The 16,398-nt window shown below is 45.1% G+C and overlaps 1 protein-coding gene across 1 annotated transcript in view; it reads left to right on the forward strand.

Moving 5' to 3' along the window:
- CELSR3 (cadherin EGF LAG seven-pass G-type receptor 3) overlaps nt 1-16,398 on the forward strand; it is a 106,647-nt gene that overhangs the window by 17,013 nt on the left and 73,236 nt on the right. Inside the window, exon 3 of the mRNA XM_040408714.1 lies at nt 12,234-12,872. Coding sequence (XP_040264648.1) covers nt 12,234-12,872 — 639 coding nt within the window. The remainder of the gene's footprint in view (nt 1-12,233; nt 12,873-16,398) is intronic.

Consider the following 16,398-nt stretch of genomic DNA (forward strand, 5'->3'; position numbering starts at 1 on the left):
GTGTAGTTTTGGCCCCAGCGTGCTGCGGAGCAGTTCCCATTCGAGCTGCAGTACCCTGTCACGGACACTACACAGTGTATGGCGCTGGCTGCTCCCAGTCCTGTGCACAGTGTAGGTTCCAAAACTGCTGATCGTCGGGGGTGCTGGGTGTCAGACGGCCACTGATCTGATATTGATGACCTATCCTGAAGTTTGGTCATCAATATCTGTAGCTGGAGAACACTTTCAAGGTTCCCTTTAAATGACTGCAAGCAGAGATCTTGAAAATCAGGATGAATTGAGGCAAAAGGTATATAAAAAAAATGATATAACTTTAATTGAGAAAGATTAAGCTGTAGTTGCAGATACTGGAATACACCTTTAAAAGGCCCGTTTAGGTTGGGACTGCATGGTGACTTTGGCGGCAACAAGCGCTGCATGACCAAGGATCGCTGTATAGCGGTGCAGCCTCAAAACACAATGGAACTGAATAGGAGCAGTGTTACATTTTTTGTGATTCTGGGGTCGGGGTCACAGCCATATGTGCTGCAACCACATGTAGCCCCGGCATTATGGAGTATCGACGGTATATGACACCTCTGATGGATACGGGTCCGCACCTGTCTCCAGGACATGGGTCTGCTAACCCCATCCTGTCTGCTGAGGCCTGGCTGCTGCATCCAGGTGGAGGATGAATGGAGAGGCTGTTCTAGCTAATAGATGGGGTCCTAAGGGGGGCACTTATGACATCCATATAGCCCTTACTTTCAAAGTTTTCCCAATTTTTCGGCTGACTGACTGACCTTCGTTTCTTAAAGTAATGATGGCCACTCGTTTTTCTTTACTTAGCTGCTTTTTTCTTGCCATAATACAAATTCTAACAGTCTATTCAGTAGGACTATCAGCTGTGTATCCACCTGACTTCTCCTCAACGCAACTGATGGTCCCAACCCCATTTATAAGGCAAGAAATCCCACTTATTAAACCTGACAGGGCACACCTGTGAAGTGAAGACCATTTCAGGGGACTACCTCTTGAAGCTCATCAAGAGAATGCCAAGAGTGTGCAAAGCAGTAATCAAAGCAAAAGGTGGCTACTTTGAAGAACCTAGAATATGACATATTTTCAGTTGTTTCACACTTGTTTGTTATGTATATAATTCCACATGTGTTAATTCATAGTTTTGATGCCTTCAGTGTGAATCTACAATTTTCATAGTCATGAAAATAAAGAAAACTCTTTGAATGAGAAGGTGTGTCCAAACTTTTGGTCTGTACTATATATATATATATATACACTGCGTGCAGAATTATTAGGCAAATGAGTATTTTGACCACATCATCCTCTTTATGCATGTTGTCTTACTCCAAGCTGTATAGGCTCGAAAGCCTACTACCAATTAAGCATATTAGGTGATGTGCATCTCTGTAATGAGAAGAGGTGTGGTCTAATGACATCAACACCCTATATCAGGTGTGCATAATTATTAGGCAACTTCCTTTCCTTTGGCAAAATGGGTCAAAAGAAGGACTTGACAGGCTCAGAAAAGTCAAAAATAGTGAGATATCTTGCAGAGGGATGCAGCACTCTTAAAATTGCAAAGCTTCTGAAGCGTGATCATCGAACAATCAAGCGTTTCATTCAAAATAGTCAACAGGGTCGCAAGAAGCGTGTGGAAAAACCAAGGCGCAAAATAACTGCCCATGAACTGAGAAAAGTCAAGCGTGCAGCTGCCAAGATGCCACTTGCCACCAGTTTGGCCATATTTCAGAGCTGCAACATCACTGGAGTGCCCAAAAGCACAAGGTGTGCAATACTCAGACACATGGCCAAGGTAAGAAAGGCTGAAAGACGACCACCACTGAACAAGACACACAAGCTGAAACGTCAAGCCTGGGCCAAGAAATATCTCAAGACTGATTTTTCTAAGGTTTTATGGACTGATGAAATGAGAGTGAGTCTTGATGGGCCAGATGGATGGGCCCGTGGCTGGATTGGTAAAGGGCAGAGAGCTCCAGTCCGACTCAGACGCCAGCAAGGTGGAGGCGGAGTACTGGTTTGGGCTGGTATCATCAAAGATGAGCTTGTGGGGCCTTTTCGGGTTGAGGATGGAGTCAAGCTCAACTCCCAGTCCTACTGCCAGTTTCTGGAAGACACCTTCTTCAAGCAGTGGTACAGGAAGAAGTCTGCATCCTTCAAGAAAAACATGATTTTCATGCAGGACAATGCTCCATCACACGCGTCCAAGTACTCCACAGCGTGGCTAGCAAAAAAGGGTATAAAAGAAGAAAATCTAATGACATGGCCTCCTTGTTCACCTGATCTGAACCCCATTGAGAACCTGTGGTCCATCATCAAATGTGAGATTTACAAGGAGGGAAAACAGTACACCTCTCTGAACAGTGTCTGGGAGGCTGTGGTTGCTGCTGCACGCAATGTTGATGGTGAACAGATCAAAACACTGACAGAATCCATGGATGGCAGGCTTTTGAGTGTCCTTGCAAAGAAAGGTGGCTATATTGGTCACTGATTTGTTTTGTTTTGTTTTTGAATGTCAGAAATGTATATTTGTGAATGTTGAGATGTTATATTGGTTTCACTGGTAAAAATAAATAATTTAAATGGGTATATATTTGTTTTTTGTTAAGTTGCCTAATAATTGTGCACAGTAATAGTCACCTGCACACACAGATATCCCCCTAAAATAGCTAAAACTAAAAACAAACTAAAAACTACTTCCAAAAATATTCAGCTTTGATATTAATGAGTTTTTTGGGTTCATTGAGAACATGGTTGTTGTTCAATAATAAAATTAATCCTCAAAAATACAACTTGCCTAATAATTCTGCACTCCCTGTATATATATATATATATATATATATACGGTAGATAGATAGATTTTTATTTCTTCATACACATGTAACATATAAAGGGGTTAAAAAGCAAACAAAAGGATAGATAGATAGATTCTTGCAGCATCGTCTGGCCCAGTGAACACTCCTCCGGCGCTCTGATCTTCTCTTATTACACTCGGATGTCTGACCCGTCTTATGGTTGTACCATGGAAACCATATAATGCTATTTGACAATGACAGCCCCCCCGTTACCAAGAGACGCAGCTCACACAGAATCGGATAGTTCCAGGGATCAGGGAGATCTGTTCAGGTTCCTCAGTAAAGGGAGGGTGTCACCAGAAAATTCCCTGTTACACCCAGCACACCGCCGTGTAGGGCTAGTTCAGCTGAATGTAATAATACCTATCACTTAGCGATCCGTGGCTTCATTCTGCTTTTAATCCATATGCAAATGAGCAGTTCAGTGCACTGAGGGCGGGCCAAGTCCACTGTGTGCACCCTTGCTCCTCCCCCTCCCTCTTGATTGTGCTGGTTTAACAGTGAATTTCCTGGGGACAGATTCCCTTTAACAAATCCACCGCCTGAACTACTATGACCCCACAGATTACCCAGCAGGGGAAACGGGCGAATGGGCCAAATATAAAGGCATCTGATTTCTTGCAAAGCCGTCTATCACAATCACACGCACTGCTGACAGGTTCTGTCGCTTTTATCGCCAGCTAGGGGCGGATTGGCCATAGACCTTACAAGGAATTTTCCCAGTGGGCCGATGCCCAAGGGTCCGTCTGAGCCCTCCTCACGGCCGGCCAGTGGACGTTTTTGGGGATGTATTTTGTGCTGCTGGCGGCAGTATGTTGTGATGGACTGTGGTATTTTGCTCTTCTGGGGCGGTATAATGTGCCACAATATGGTATTTCTGGCCTCATCTACTTGTGTTGGCGCTGCCTTCCATCAATTTGGGCTCGACTACAAAACGGGGCCACTTTTAGTATTTTTTCCAGGGCCACTTTAAGTTCCCCATCCACCCCTGCCCCCAGCGGATTAGGAACAGCCAACGAGCGTCCAGCTTCACGTCAGTGATCAAGCCTCCATTTAGGAAACCTGCCATGATGGTCACCCACCTGCTGCTCCCTCATCTCTGCTGAACTGTTACCTACAAGGTGCCACCAGGAATCTACTGTAATGTCTTCTTTTATATTTCCTTCTGGACTGCTGCAATCCCGATGCATTCAGCTTTTAATGCAAAAATTGACAGCATGTGACCACTGCAGCCAATCGCCGTACCGGTGATGTATAAAGACCACTGAGATCACTGGCTGCAGCAGTCACATATTGTGTTATACCTCATCACCGCAGCTGGGTGTCCAGAGGCCGGTGGTGGACTTGGGAAGCGTGGACGGAGTATTACTCCTTTTCTATGATTCTAAGTTGTATATGGCCTCTTTCACATGCCAGTGAATCACGGACGTCTTCTGTCTGTGGTCTCCACAGGTAGCACACCATTCCTGTCTTCCAAATAAGAGGACTGTTCTTTGTAGTCTAACTTGTTTATTGGTAAAACAGGATTGTTTGATTGGTAAAACTATAAGAATACAAATAGCAAGTATAAGTATAGATAGCATGTACTATAGCATTTGCATTAACACTGAAGCATATGGTAAAATGGCTGCCTGTACATAATATTATATCTCTAACTAACAGTAGTAACAACTCTCTGAGTAACAATTACAACTAGCTGAACTTCTCTGCAACAAACAATATCCCTGAAATGAAGGTAGATCTCTCACCAGATATGCTTTTACTATAGGGCTACCATAAGCAGCAGCCTGTAATCCAAGATGGAGTTTAATATACCACGGGTAGTCCGCCTGTTGGTTTAATATCTGCTGGTAGAAGGGTCTCTTATGGGAGACGTCACCGAACACACTGCCGGGGCGGAAGTTTCCGCCTGGCAGTGTGTTATTGAAAACAAAAGAGACCTTGCCCTGTGCGATCTAGTGCAGGGCAAGGGGGCGCATCAGAGCATGAGATGCTCTGATGCCAACATCAGGGGGGCTGCCTGGGTGAGAATAAGGGTATGTCCGGGTTCAGCTCTGAACCCGGACAACCCCTTTAAGACCACCTCCAAAAATGGACTGTCGGAAGGTGTTTCTCTACTTGACCCAATCAATTCACTTCAGAAGGAAGAAGAAAGCTATGGAGTTACCTCTGGAAACTTTAACGTACTCAGTGAAAGTCCATTGGATTGTAGTTGCCGGAGAAGAAACGTTGACCCACTTATCGGGATGTGTGAGCCTCTCAGGTCTGAGTTGGGGCCTCCAGCGTCGCAGGGCTTTAATTAATCCTGAAATACAGGAACGTGGAACGTTCATCCATAATGCATAATTTCAGCTAATATGTTATAAATAGATCTTCCCCGTGTTCCGTCTCCGCTCCTTGATTACGAGAACCCGAGTCTTCTTCTTGTGACTCAAGCTTCTTCTCGTCAGCTGCTCAAGATGCAAACTCGACTTCCCACCAAACAAACAGGCAGGCATCACTGCGAGGGATAGTTTATGTTAAAATCCCTCAGAGATCAATTCTTTGCTGCTGGAATACAAGATTTATCCTGCCGAAGCTTCCTCCGCCAGACTGTCTTGCCGAGGAGAGAAATGCCCTGTTGGAAGGAAGCTGATGAAATCTCTTTGAAGTCTCGAGCTCGGAAAGACGAATGCAGTTTCTGCAAGTAGAAGACGTACGAGGGGAACATTGCAGGAGCTCTGGCCTGCAGCCCTGTAGTCTGGAGATCCTTGCCTGTCACACCGTGTGAGTTCATGCGGATTAGAAGAATGGGGGAGACGCAACAGGGCTTATCGAGGACGACAGTTGGATGGAGATGGTTGAGGAGAAGCAGTTTACGGCTCCGCTGAAATCTTGTGATTACCTTGACTGTGCAAAGAATAGATCTTGAAGAAGACTTAGAATATGCATTTGGTAGCGGTAACATCCAAGGGGGCTCAAAGTCCCTCTGCCACATAAGATGACATCGGTATGATGTCTATAACATGGTACAGGCTACGCATCATTTAGACTTCCATGGTCAAGAGCCATGGTCATAAGTTGGGTGGGAAATCTGCCCACTAAAGATTGTATCTCAGGATAGGCCATTAATATCTGATCGCTGGGGGTCTGACACCTTGCACCCTTACTAGTCAGCTGTTTTTGGTGATAGCTCCTACACAGTTCTGTCTATTGTGTAGTAGAGCGAATGGGAAGGTAAAGCTTGACCATGGCGACCACATCTCCTGTCCAGGTCAATCCTTGCAAAGTTCTCTCACTCCATGGATATAGCAAATTTTGTCATGTCACTTTTCTCCATGGTTCAGAAAAGCACTTGGTTCAGGCATCTCCCCTACAGATGGTGGAGTGGCGGTCTAGATGGCCACCAGGAGCAGACACCATTTTCACTTCATCCACCCATACTTGAGTGCACACGTTTCACCACAGCTTTCGCTGCTAGAGCTGCGCTTCTGTCCATTGTAAAGACGGTAAGATTTGCAGACTCACTGCCGGCATCGATTAGCATCCGTCTCAGAACCTCTTTCATATTTGCTTCCTAATTTCACAGTCTGATTACGACGTTCGCTCATGACTTTGACAGATGTCATTGCTGGCGAAAAATAAAGAGCTGGGGATGGCTCTTCAGACGCTCTAATTATTCCCCATCTCTTTGTTGCGCAATTTCAAAAGTTCTCTGCGTCCCTTTCATGAGCCCTATCAAACAGGCCGGGGCCGCGTGCTCCGGTGGAGATAGACGCAGGCAGACCGCTCATTTTCATGCCGCTCTTTCATGACGAGTGGCGGCTTCTGTGGCCTCGGTGTAATAAATTGGAATGACTTTATCTGTCTTTGGACAGGGGGAACAGGCTGCAAACACTCCGGCGAAAGCTTGAGCCCATGACCGCCGTGTGGGTGTACGCGGCTCGTGCATTCCAGGCGTGTCGCAGCGTGCATTACATTGACAGGAATGATGTCACTTCATGGTACCTGTCCCTTGACGGTGGGGCGGGTGCACATGACAACTGGGAAAGACCGCCGGTGACATTTCGTGTCATTGCATTCATGCATGCACGCTTCGGGGGCTAACTGGCAGATGAAAGGTTAATTAAACATGCATTGCGGTCTATTGTATTCGCCGGCGACAGTCTTCAGATCTGTTACGCTGAGTTCTGGTCCTCATTGTGTCTTTGTTAGCATTGGCTATTGTTCGCCGGACCTTTCGCTTTCTTGCATTACCCTGCAAGCAGCTGTTTCCTGTGCGAGGTCGCCCTACTCTGGGGATGGTACCCCCCACGGCACCAGGCCCGGGTAATTAGGTAAATGGGAAGGGGCCATTCAGCGTGTTACTGAGAGGGGTGCATTGTGCTTTAAATGGCCAGAGGGTAGGGCAGGAATTTTTTTGTTTTTGTTTGCCCAAGGCCGTCATGAATGAATCCGCTGCTAATATCCCTGATTTGCCATGAAGCATTGTCTGCCCGGCACCCGGCTATGGAGGCCGGTCTCTAGAGCCCTTTGAATAACCGTGGCCCCTAGAGGTCAATACAGCAAATAGCGCTCAGCCGAAAGAAGCAGGAAATGGACAGGGCTGGATTCATATTATGAGGGGGGGAAGCCATGCTGTCCATGCAGCTTCTAAGGGGCCCCTAGGGGTTTTAATTAACGTGCATGTGTTTATTATAGGAGTGTAGAAAAATATGGTTTTGGGGGTTTTCTGGCAATAACAGCTCCGCACCTGTTGGGACTGGTATGGCAGCTTAGCTCAGGTGAAGGGGATAGGGTTGAGTTGCAATACCACATACAACCTGCGGACAGGTGAGGCGTCGTTTTTGGAAGACAGCTGCCAGGTTTTACTTAACAGTCCCTTTAAGGAGTCTAGTGCCCTTCAGCTCCACCATGTGGCACTGTATTACTGGGACATTCTCCCCTAGAAGCAATGCAGCCCTCTATGTGACACACTGAATGTCCACCGTCTGTTGCTTTAAAGGAAGAATACGGTGCCCAGGGACTCTATGTGACATCACACACGGTCCATGAACCCGGCTTTGGGGCGTTAAAGGGGTTGTCCAGGTGTTTAATCTTTATGACCTATCAAGACCTAATGGGTGGGGGTCCGACACTCCCGCCAATCAGCCCCCTCACAGCTTATCAAGCACAGTGCCATCCATTGGATAGTGGCTGTGCTTGGTATTGCAACTCCACCCTATTCACTTGAATGGGACTAAGCTGTAACTTGTAACCAATAAACATGAAATCAAAATTCCACCCCCACCTTACACCTGCTTCTCTGCTTGGGTGCAAGCTTGTAATTACTTGTGAACAAGGAGGATCAGGATGAACAGTCCTCTAGTTTTCCTAATGTGAAGCTGTGGGGGGACAGCTGACTATTATCAGGAAGTGATCTGCAACCTGCGGCGGTTTCTGTAATATCCCTTTAAATCTCACTTCTAGATACTGAATATGGTGGAATTATCCAACATTGGAAATAACTTCTCGAAGCGAAATAGTTAAAACGTCTTTTTATTGGACAGGAGGAATAATGACGGATGTACTTATTGCGCGTGTCAATGTGCTGATCAATAACTGCATTGCCACGAAGGGGTGGCAGTTAATATTGACGAGCTGCCTGGCGGATCCTAAAGGGCAGAACATTCAGCTCCGAGACCGGGAGATTAAACGCGGTTTTTTTATTGAGATTCCGCATCGAGCTTTGGCTTCTTCGAGGTGCGATCTGTATCAATGGAAGGAGAAGTTTGATTAACTTTGTTTTCGCTTCTTCTTCTATTGATTTTAGCCGCAGAAGCTTCTGAAAACTCATTAAGGGTATTCTCCTAAAATAAAAATAAAAATCCTGTATCTATAAAGCCCTTAAAGGGGTTGCCCGGACAGTATTTTTATATATTTTTTTAAAAGTCAGAATGGTGTAAAAAAAAAGTCTTAATCAGATCACCGATTCCCGCCGCTCTTATTCCGACACTTCCTTTGTCCTCGCTGCTCTGTACTTCCTGTTCCCGAACCAGCACACAGGAAGTGACTGCTCAGCCAATCACTGGCCGCAGAGGTCACCCCCGTCAGTCAGTGATTGGCTGAGCAGTCATTTCCAGTGTGCTGGTTCGGGAAAAGAGGGAACCCGGGAAGTACCAGGACGGGAGTGGCAGGAGATCGGTGATCTGAGTATGACTTGCCATTTCGACCCTTTAAGAAAGAATTTAGCACCTGGACAACCCCTTTAATTTCTCTGTACCTACACAGACAGTGAGACAACCCTCTTGACTCCCTTGAACAATAGGGTCGACTCCCTTGAACAATATCCCTCCGTCCATCCCATGAAAGCAATGGGGAGCCCAGTCAGGACCCCCTTCACTAGCCTGTCAGGGAGCACCGCAAGGAGCCTGTTGATTTTAACTGTACTGATTTACCAAACCTCTCCAAAGATGATAGCATGGCAGCTTATCACTGCCAGGACCCCTTAAAATCAGCAGGTGGACACCCTTTTTTTTTTTTTAGATAAATAGTTCCCAGTTCCTAAAAGATCCACAGATTTCCAATTTTTTGAATAGAAACGGTAAAATACTGGCTTCCCAGAGCCACCACTAGGGGGAGTCTATGAGCCGACTGCATAGTGAAGTCCTGGGCTCCCTCTAGTGGTGGCTGCATCAGAGAGAATCTACTATTTGTGTCTATAAACTGAGCTCCAAACTCCTCAAAGATATATTAAGAAATGAATCAGCGCAGAATGTTAGACCTAAAGAGGATATAGCGTTCAAAGGCGGGCTTTCACTTTAAGTAAGGACTCATTCATCCTTGTCTGCCGCTATAAATACAAGTATGTGTTGTGTACGGATGTATAGGATCATGTGGAAAAATGCCTCCTGGATTGTAGATGCTTAATGGGGGAGAAATGATGCATTGGATAAGGCTCTGGATAACAGGCAAGCAGGATTCAGCTTCAGTGCCCACCCCTAGGACCTCCCAATAATGAAGGCTGATATAAACCGTGGCAAGCAAATGTTTTTTATCGTTGCTGCAGGGTATTTATTCTGAGTATTTGCTTTTGTATTTCCTTTTACATAATGAATAACAGGAGTATGGTGTATATATGCTTCCTGCCCTCAGTAGTATACAAATTGCACAGTGCTATAAATGACACTCAGATTGGTGTGATTCACCCGGTGGTCAGAACGGGTACTGCAGTTATAGAAGCAATCTGATTTAGGCCTCGTGCTCACAAGTGTAGTTTTGGTCCGCATCCGATCTGCATTTTTTTTTTCTGGATCGGATGCGGACCCATTAATTTCAAGGGGCTCCGTACCGTGTGCTGTCTGCATCTGTATGTCCGTTCCGTGGCCCCGCAAAAAAAAAAAAAGTCCTATCCGTGTCCGTTTTGCAGATATGAATAGACATTTGTTGAAGAGAAAATGTGGGATGCACACAGCCAGGATCCACGATTTGTGGACCACAAAAATTGATACAGTTGTGTGCATTAGGTCCAGGATCAGACTGTGGACCCCTGAACCCAGCAGAGCTAATGTTTCCTAGGGCCCATCTTTCAGCTTTGTTCATATAGGGTTGTACAGGAATACAAAAACATAACTTCTTCCTTCTAAAAACAGCCGCACACCTGTCCATGGGTTGCACGTCTGGTTTTGCAGCTTAGCTTTAAGTGGTGCCGAGCTGCAATACCACATACAAACTGCAGACAGGTGTGGTGCTGTTTTTGGAAAGAATCAGCCATCTTTTTTCTAATACTGTATGGCTGATGCTGGGGATTTGTGATCATTGCAGAACCAGACCCCAGTGGAGGAACCTCTCGCCCGGTCCGACCTTATTCCAATCACTTGTAACCCTTGACTAGAACCGTACTTGCCTGAACCCAACATGTTCAGAGCAGGATCTAATCCATCTTCGGTAAGGCGGGTCGCCGGCCATACTGTTACTTAAGAGAAGGCTTTTACTGAGGGTTATAAATCATTTATATGGCCGGCCTGCCAGACCTAAATAATAACTTCCCTGACTCAACAAATTACCGGAATTGTTAATCACTGAGTCTTTAACCCTTGAGGATGCAAGCGTTCAGTGCTTCCGTAACCTGGTGACCAAATTCCAAAAATTCTAGGTCAACTGAGAAATATGGAACACCAAAAACCATCATATATTTGGACAATAGCCCCTGAGTCTACGGCCAGTGGGCCTCCTCCATGGGAAGGGTTGAGAAGATGTCCAGTGCGGTTCCACCTGCCATTATTGAATCTGACTGGTTGCTGTTGGCAACTCCTCCACTTTTTGATAATTCTTTTCTAAATGAGCCCCTATGGTCTTCCCGCCGGCTCGCCAAACTCCTTTGGGATTCCGTAAATCCATGTAGAATCCACGAGAGCCCATTAGGCGGATGTATAAAACCCGTCTAAAAGGGAAACAGTCTTCGTTGCCCATAGCAACCAGAGCGCAGCTTTTATTTCTAAAGCTGCGCTCTGATTGGTTCATACAGGCAACATAGACCGTTTCCCTTCTAGACATGTTTCATAGGTAAGTCACGGCTGAGATCACGTTGTATGTGGCCCCTGGAGCCATTCCTGTAGCCACATACTATGAATTTCGCCTCTTTTTGTTCTTTCAGCCCGTTTCTCATTTTTCTTCTCAGCATATGATGGGAAATCAATGGCTTTGAACAGAGGGGGAGTGTGACAGCCCCCGGTATTTAGCAGAAGAGTAGTTTTGCTGTTTTATGATGAATATCTAAGGAGGAATGACGGATACATTCTCGATTTTTCTGGCAGTATTTTTTTAGCTTCTTTTATGGCATTTTTTTTATATTTATGTCATGGGATTCTTAGAAACAGTTCAACAAAGACATCTGCAAAATGGAGTTTAGCAGCCAAGCGCCATTGTTGGTCACCTGGCAACAAAAACAGCTAAAAAAAAATAAAAAATCCAAAAATGTATTTAGTATATCTGGTGGATTTTTGCACCTACTTTACAATTCATTTGAATGGGGGCTGAGCTACAGTACCCCGCTATGGCCACCACACAGCGGATGGTGCCTTTAAAAACCCAAATTACTGGACATTTTTAACCATGGGAACGTCTCCCAACATGTCCAGAGATATCCCAGTTAGCATAAACTCCATCACCTTTTGTGGTCTGGTTCACAGGACAGTCTTGTGAAAATTAGGGCTCGTGGCAACTATGGGTCAATATGGCCACCATAATGGTTCCATATCCATAAAAATAGGAAAAAAAAGTTGTGTCAAAGTTGACCTTTCTTTTTGTAGTCTAGAAAAGTTGACATGAAGAGGTGAGAAACCAAAAACTGTATATTTTCGATTGCAATGACTTCATGTCTTCTTCTTATCTCTTCTGTAGATGGGATCCATAGTGTGACCGCCCAATGTGTCCTGCGTGTTCTCATCATCACAGAAGACATGTTGTCTAACAGTATCACAGTTCGCCTGGAGAACATGTCTCAGGAGCGCTTCCTGTCTCCCCTGTTGACCAGCTTCTTGGAGGGAGTGTCGACCGTGTTGGCCACCCCAAAGGAAGACATCTTCATTTTCAACATCCAGAATGACACCGACGTTAAGAGCACCATACTCAACATCAGCTTCTCTGCCCTCGTTCCACAAGGTGACCGCTCACAGTTTTTCAGCTCAGAAGACCTTCAAGAGCAACTCTATATGAAGAGGATGACTCTGACCTCGGCCTCCATGCTGGAGGTCTTACCATTTGACGATAATGTCTGTCTACGTGAACCCTGTGAAAATTATATGAAGTGTATATCTGTGCTGAAGTTTGACAGCTCGGCTCCATTCATTGCTTCCGAGTCCATACTTTTCCGTCCAATTCACCCGATCACTGGTCTACGCTGCCGTTGCCCTCAGGGCTTCACCGGGGATTATTGTGAAATTGAGATAAATCTTTGCTACTCAAATCCTTGTCAAAATGGAGGCGTATGTGCCAGAAGAGAAGGAGGCTACACGTGTATATGCCAGGAACGCTTCACAGGTCAGTGTTATTGTGGTTGTGGTATGGTGGGCATGCTTGGTGGTTTGTTGGGATAGCATGGTGGCCTTAAAGGTTCACCATAGAGTCGTTTGTTTGCATGGTGGAGTGATATGTTGCCATTTTAGAGCTGTGGTTGGTACGGTGGACCTCTTTGAAGGTTTCAGTTGCTAACTTGGAGACATTTCTGATTTGTATGGTGGCTTTCTAGGCTAATTTGATGGCACTACAGGTTTGCATTGGGGCATTGCAGAGCTTTACGTGATGGGCTAATATAAGTCATTTAGAGGTTTATAGGGTTTCAAGTGGCAAGAAGGACAACAGAGAGTAGAAGGAATGACGGAATATTAAGTAGTTACTTGTTGCTTACCTATGCTTGTGAAGTCCTGTACTTCACATCTGGAGAAATACTGGGTGCCAGGTAGCCAAATCTACCTAAAAGTTGCCGGTATCCTCATTAATATCTATTAACGTGGCTCTTGGCTCTATCAACTTAGGTGCCTACATATGTACCTGGTGCCAACATTCACTTACAATAAGGTCTCCTTGGCTATGCTTTTGCATTGATTTTGACATGAGATTTCTATAGCCACCTACGTCGAAGAGAACCTAGAAAAGATAAATTGATAAGAAAGGTCTAGTAAAAATGGACCATATATTGAACCAGGGATGGACAAAATATTGTGCACATAATATTATATACGTTTATGATACTGGTGTCGTCTTCAGAGGTTGAAGAACCTTAAGCTCCCTCAAGCACCAGGACCTGTGACGGCTACTTTGGCACCTGCTATAGCTACCCCCCCCCCCCCCCCCCCCATCGCCTTATCGAGCAACGCTCTTAAGAACCAACTTGGCTTGACTGGGTGATAGAAATATTAGGTATCTCAAAAGGTTTGGCGTCACTGGGTCCAGGGATCACGTAGCTAAAAAATATTATATAAAATCTGTCGGTTTCTGTTCTTTTTCAGTTTTTTTTCCCACATGGGACGATCGTTGACTGGTGGAGCGGTAAACCGTTTTACGTTCTCTCGAGCCGCACTCAGCAAACATTATAGATCAGCTCGCTGCATTCCCTTGAGGAGCTTTATGTGGTTGGCTACTTGACAATGAAGCCAACAGGTGCCGTCCTGTAATTCTGCGCTGTTTACCCAGTAGGAGTCTGTTTACCGTCATGACGCTGGAGATGGTGCTGAATTCTAAGCAGCGTCCGGGGAATTGGTCTTGTAGAAGATGAATGCACACGGCCAAGTCGTAGAATGAATGCATGCACTCGTACTGCTTCTTCCGAGAAAATAAATGAGTAGAGTTTGCGAGATGCTGTGAAAAAACCTGGTGTCTGTGAGGTCTCTCATAGCGAACATGATTTACCGTATGTACAAAAAAAATTCTGCTCAGTTGATTATTTTTGTTTTTGGGAAAGCAGGGTGACAATCAGTACTTCTGAATAGCAAATCTAGACCAGGAGGTGCTTCACCGCATTAGGCCTCATGCACACGACTGTATGTACTTTGCAGTCTGCAGTAATATATGTGTCGCATCCTTTTTTTGTTTTGTTTTTTGCGGACCCATTGACTTCAATGGGTCTGTGACATATTGTTATATTCTTCGTATTTAGATTTTGCGAATTATAGAACATGTCCTATTCCTGGCCATAAAATGTGGTCCCTGATTCTAGTGAAGTCAATGGGTCTGCAAAAGAAAACGGATGCAACACAGACGTCATCCGTATTTTGCAGATCTGTGTTTTGCAGACCTCAAAATACATACGGTCGTGTGCATGAAGCCTTAGTAGGCAAATTGCTGTTCAAGGCTGTAGGAGAGAAAGGAGTCATAGTGGCTGTGATATTGGTTGTGTCACTAAGATGTTCACAGATGTCACCGTTCCATGCGTACCAGTGTCAGTTGCTTAAGGGCCATTTCTCAATATGGCAGTTCTAAGGTGCCACTGCTCCCTGTATCCTGGCATCGGTTTCTTGTGGGTATGAACGGTACCAATATGTTTGTATCACTTTCCTGTTCGATATGGTAAGGGTTTATGCCTCTTTCTGATTGTGGTTTGGGCTGAGTAGCTAAGCTGTATTGTCTATCGTGCCCCTTGCCTGAGCAACAGTTTCAGCAACAGCTTCTGTTGTTCTGTTTGTCTGTCCAGCCCCTGCCAGTCTGTATGTCTGCTCATTGTCCATTGTCATGTGTGTCCTGACCCAGCTTGAGTTCCTGCTGTATTCAGTCTGTGTTTCTCCACTTGTCTGGTCCCAGTTTAGTTCTGTTTGTGTTTTTGTTGTCCGGCCTGGTATTGTAGCTCAGTTCCTGGCTGCCTGTGTTCAGTTTGCTATCTGGACTTCTGAGACCTCCATGTGCTTTAGACCAGAGTTCTTGATTCCAGAGGGTCAGCTGCCAAGTTCACCAGGACCATCCCAGGAGGGAGCAGTCTGGTCGCTAGCATGCAGCAAAGTCCACATCCCTGTGCAGTGGTTAAAGGGTGAATACCGGGTGGGCACCCGAATAACACTCTTAGGGCTCATTCAGACAACCGTATGTTTTGTTCCGCACCCGTTCCACAATTTTGCGGAACGGGTGCAGACCCATTCATTTCAATGGGTCCCCAAAAGATGCGGACAGCACACCGTGTGCTATCGGCATCCGTTGGTCCGTTTCACAGTTCTGCAAAAAAGATAGAGCATGCCCTATGTTTGTCAGTAAAACTCGGCTTCGTGGCCCCATTCAAGTCTGCGAAACCGCAAAAAACTGAATGCATACGGAACACATTCCGTATGCATTTTGTTTTTCGGCGGACAGACGGAACTGTATGCTAAAAAACGGATCCACATTTTTACGGACCGCAAAATAAACATACGGCTGTCTGAATGAGCCCTTAAATAGTTATTTCATATTCCTGGGATAATAAACACAGTGATGTCACAGTACAGGGATAATAAACACAGTGATGTCACAGTACAGGGATAATAAACACAGTGATGTCACAGTACAGGAATAATAAACACAGTGATGTCACAGTACAGGGATAATAAACACAATGATGTCACAGTACAGGGATAATAAACACAGTGATGTCACAGTACAGGGATAATAAACACAGTGATGTCACAGTACAGAGATAATACACACAGTGATGTCACAGAACAGGGATAATAAACACAGTGATGTCACAGTACAGGGATAATAAACACAGTGATGTCACAGTACAGAGATAATAAACAGAATGATGTCACAGTACAGAGATAATAAACAGTGATGTCACAGTACAGGGATAATAAACACAGTGATGTCACAGTACAGGAATAATAAACACAGCGATGTCACAGTACAGGGATAATAAACACAATGATGTCACAGTACAGGGATAATAAACATAGTGATGTCACAGTACAGGAATAATAAACACAGCGATGTCACAGTACAGAGATAATAAACATAGTGATGTCACAGTACAGGGATAATAAACATAGCGATGTCACAGTACAGGGATAATAAACACAGCGATGTCACAGTACAGAGATAATAAACA

This window comes from Bufo bufo, chromosome 9 (genome assembly GCF_905171765.1).
Source record: "Bufo bufo chromosome 9, aBufBuf1.1, whole genome shotgun sequence".
In the NCBI taxonomy this organism is placed as follows: Eukaryota; Metazoa; Chordata; class Amphibia; order Anura; family Bufonidae; genus Bufo; species Bufo bufo.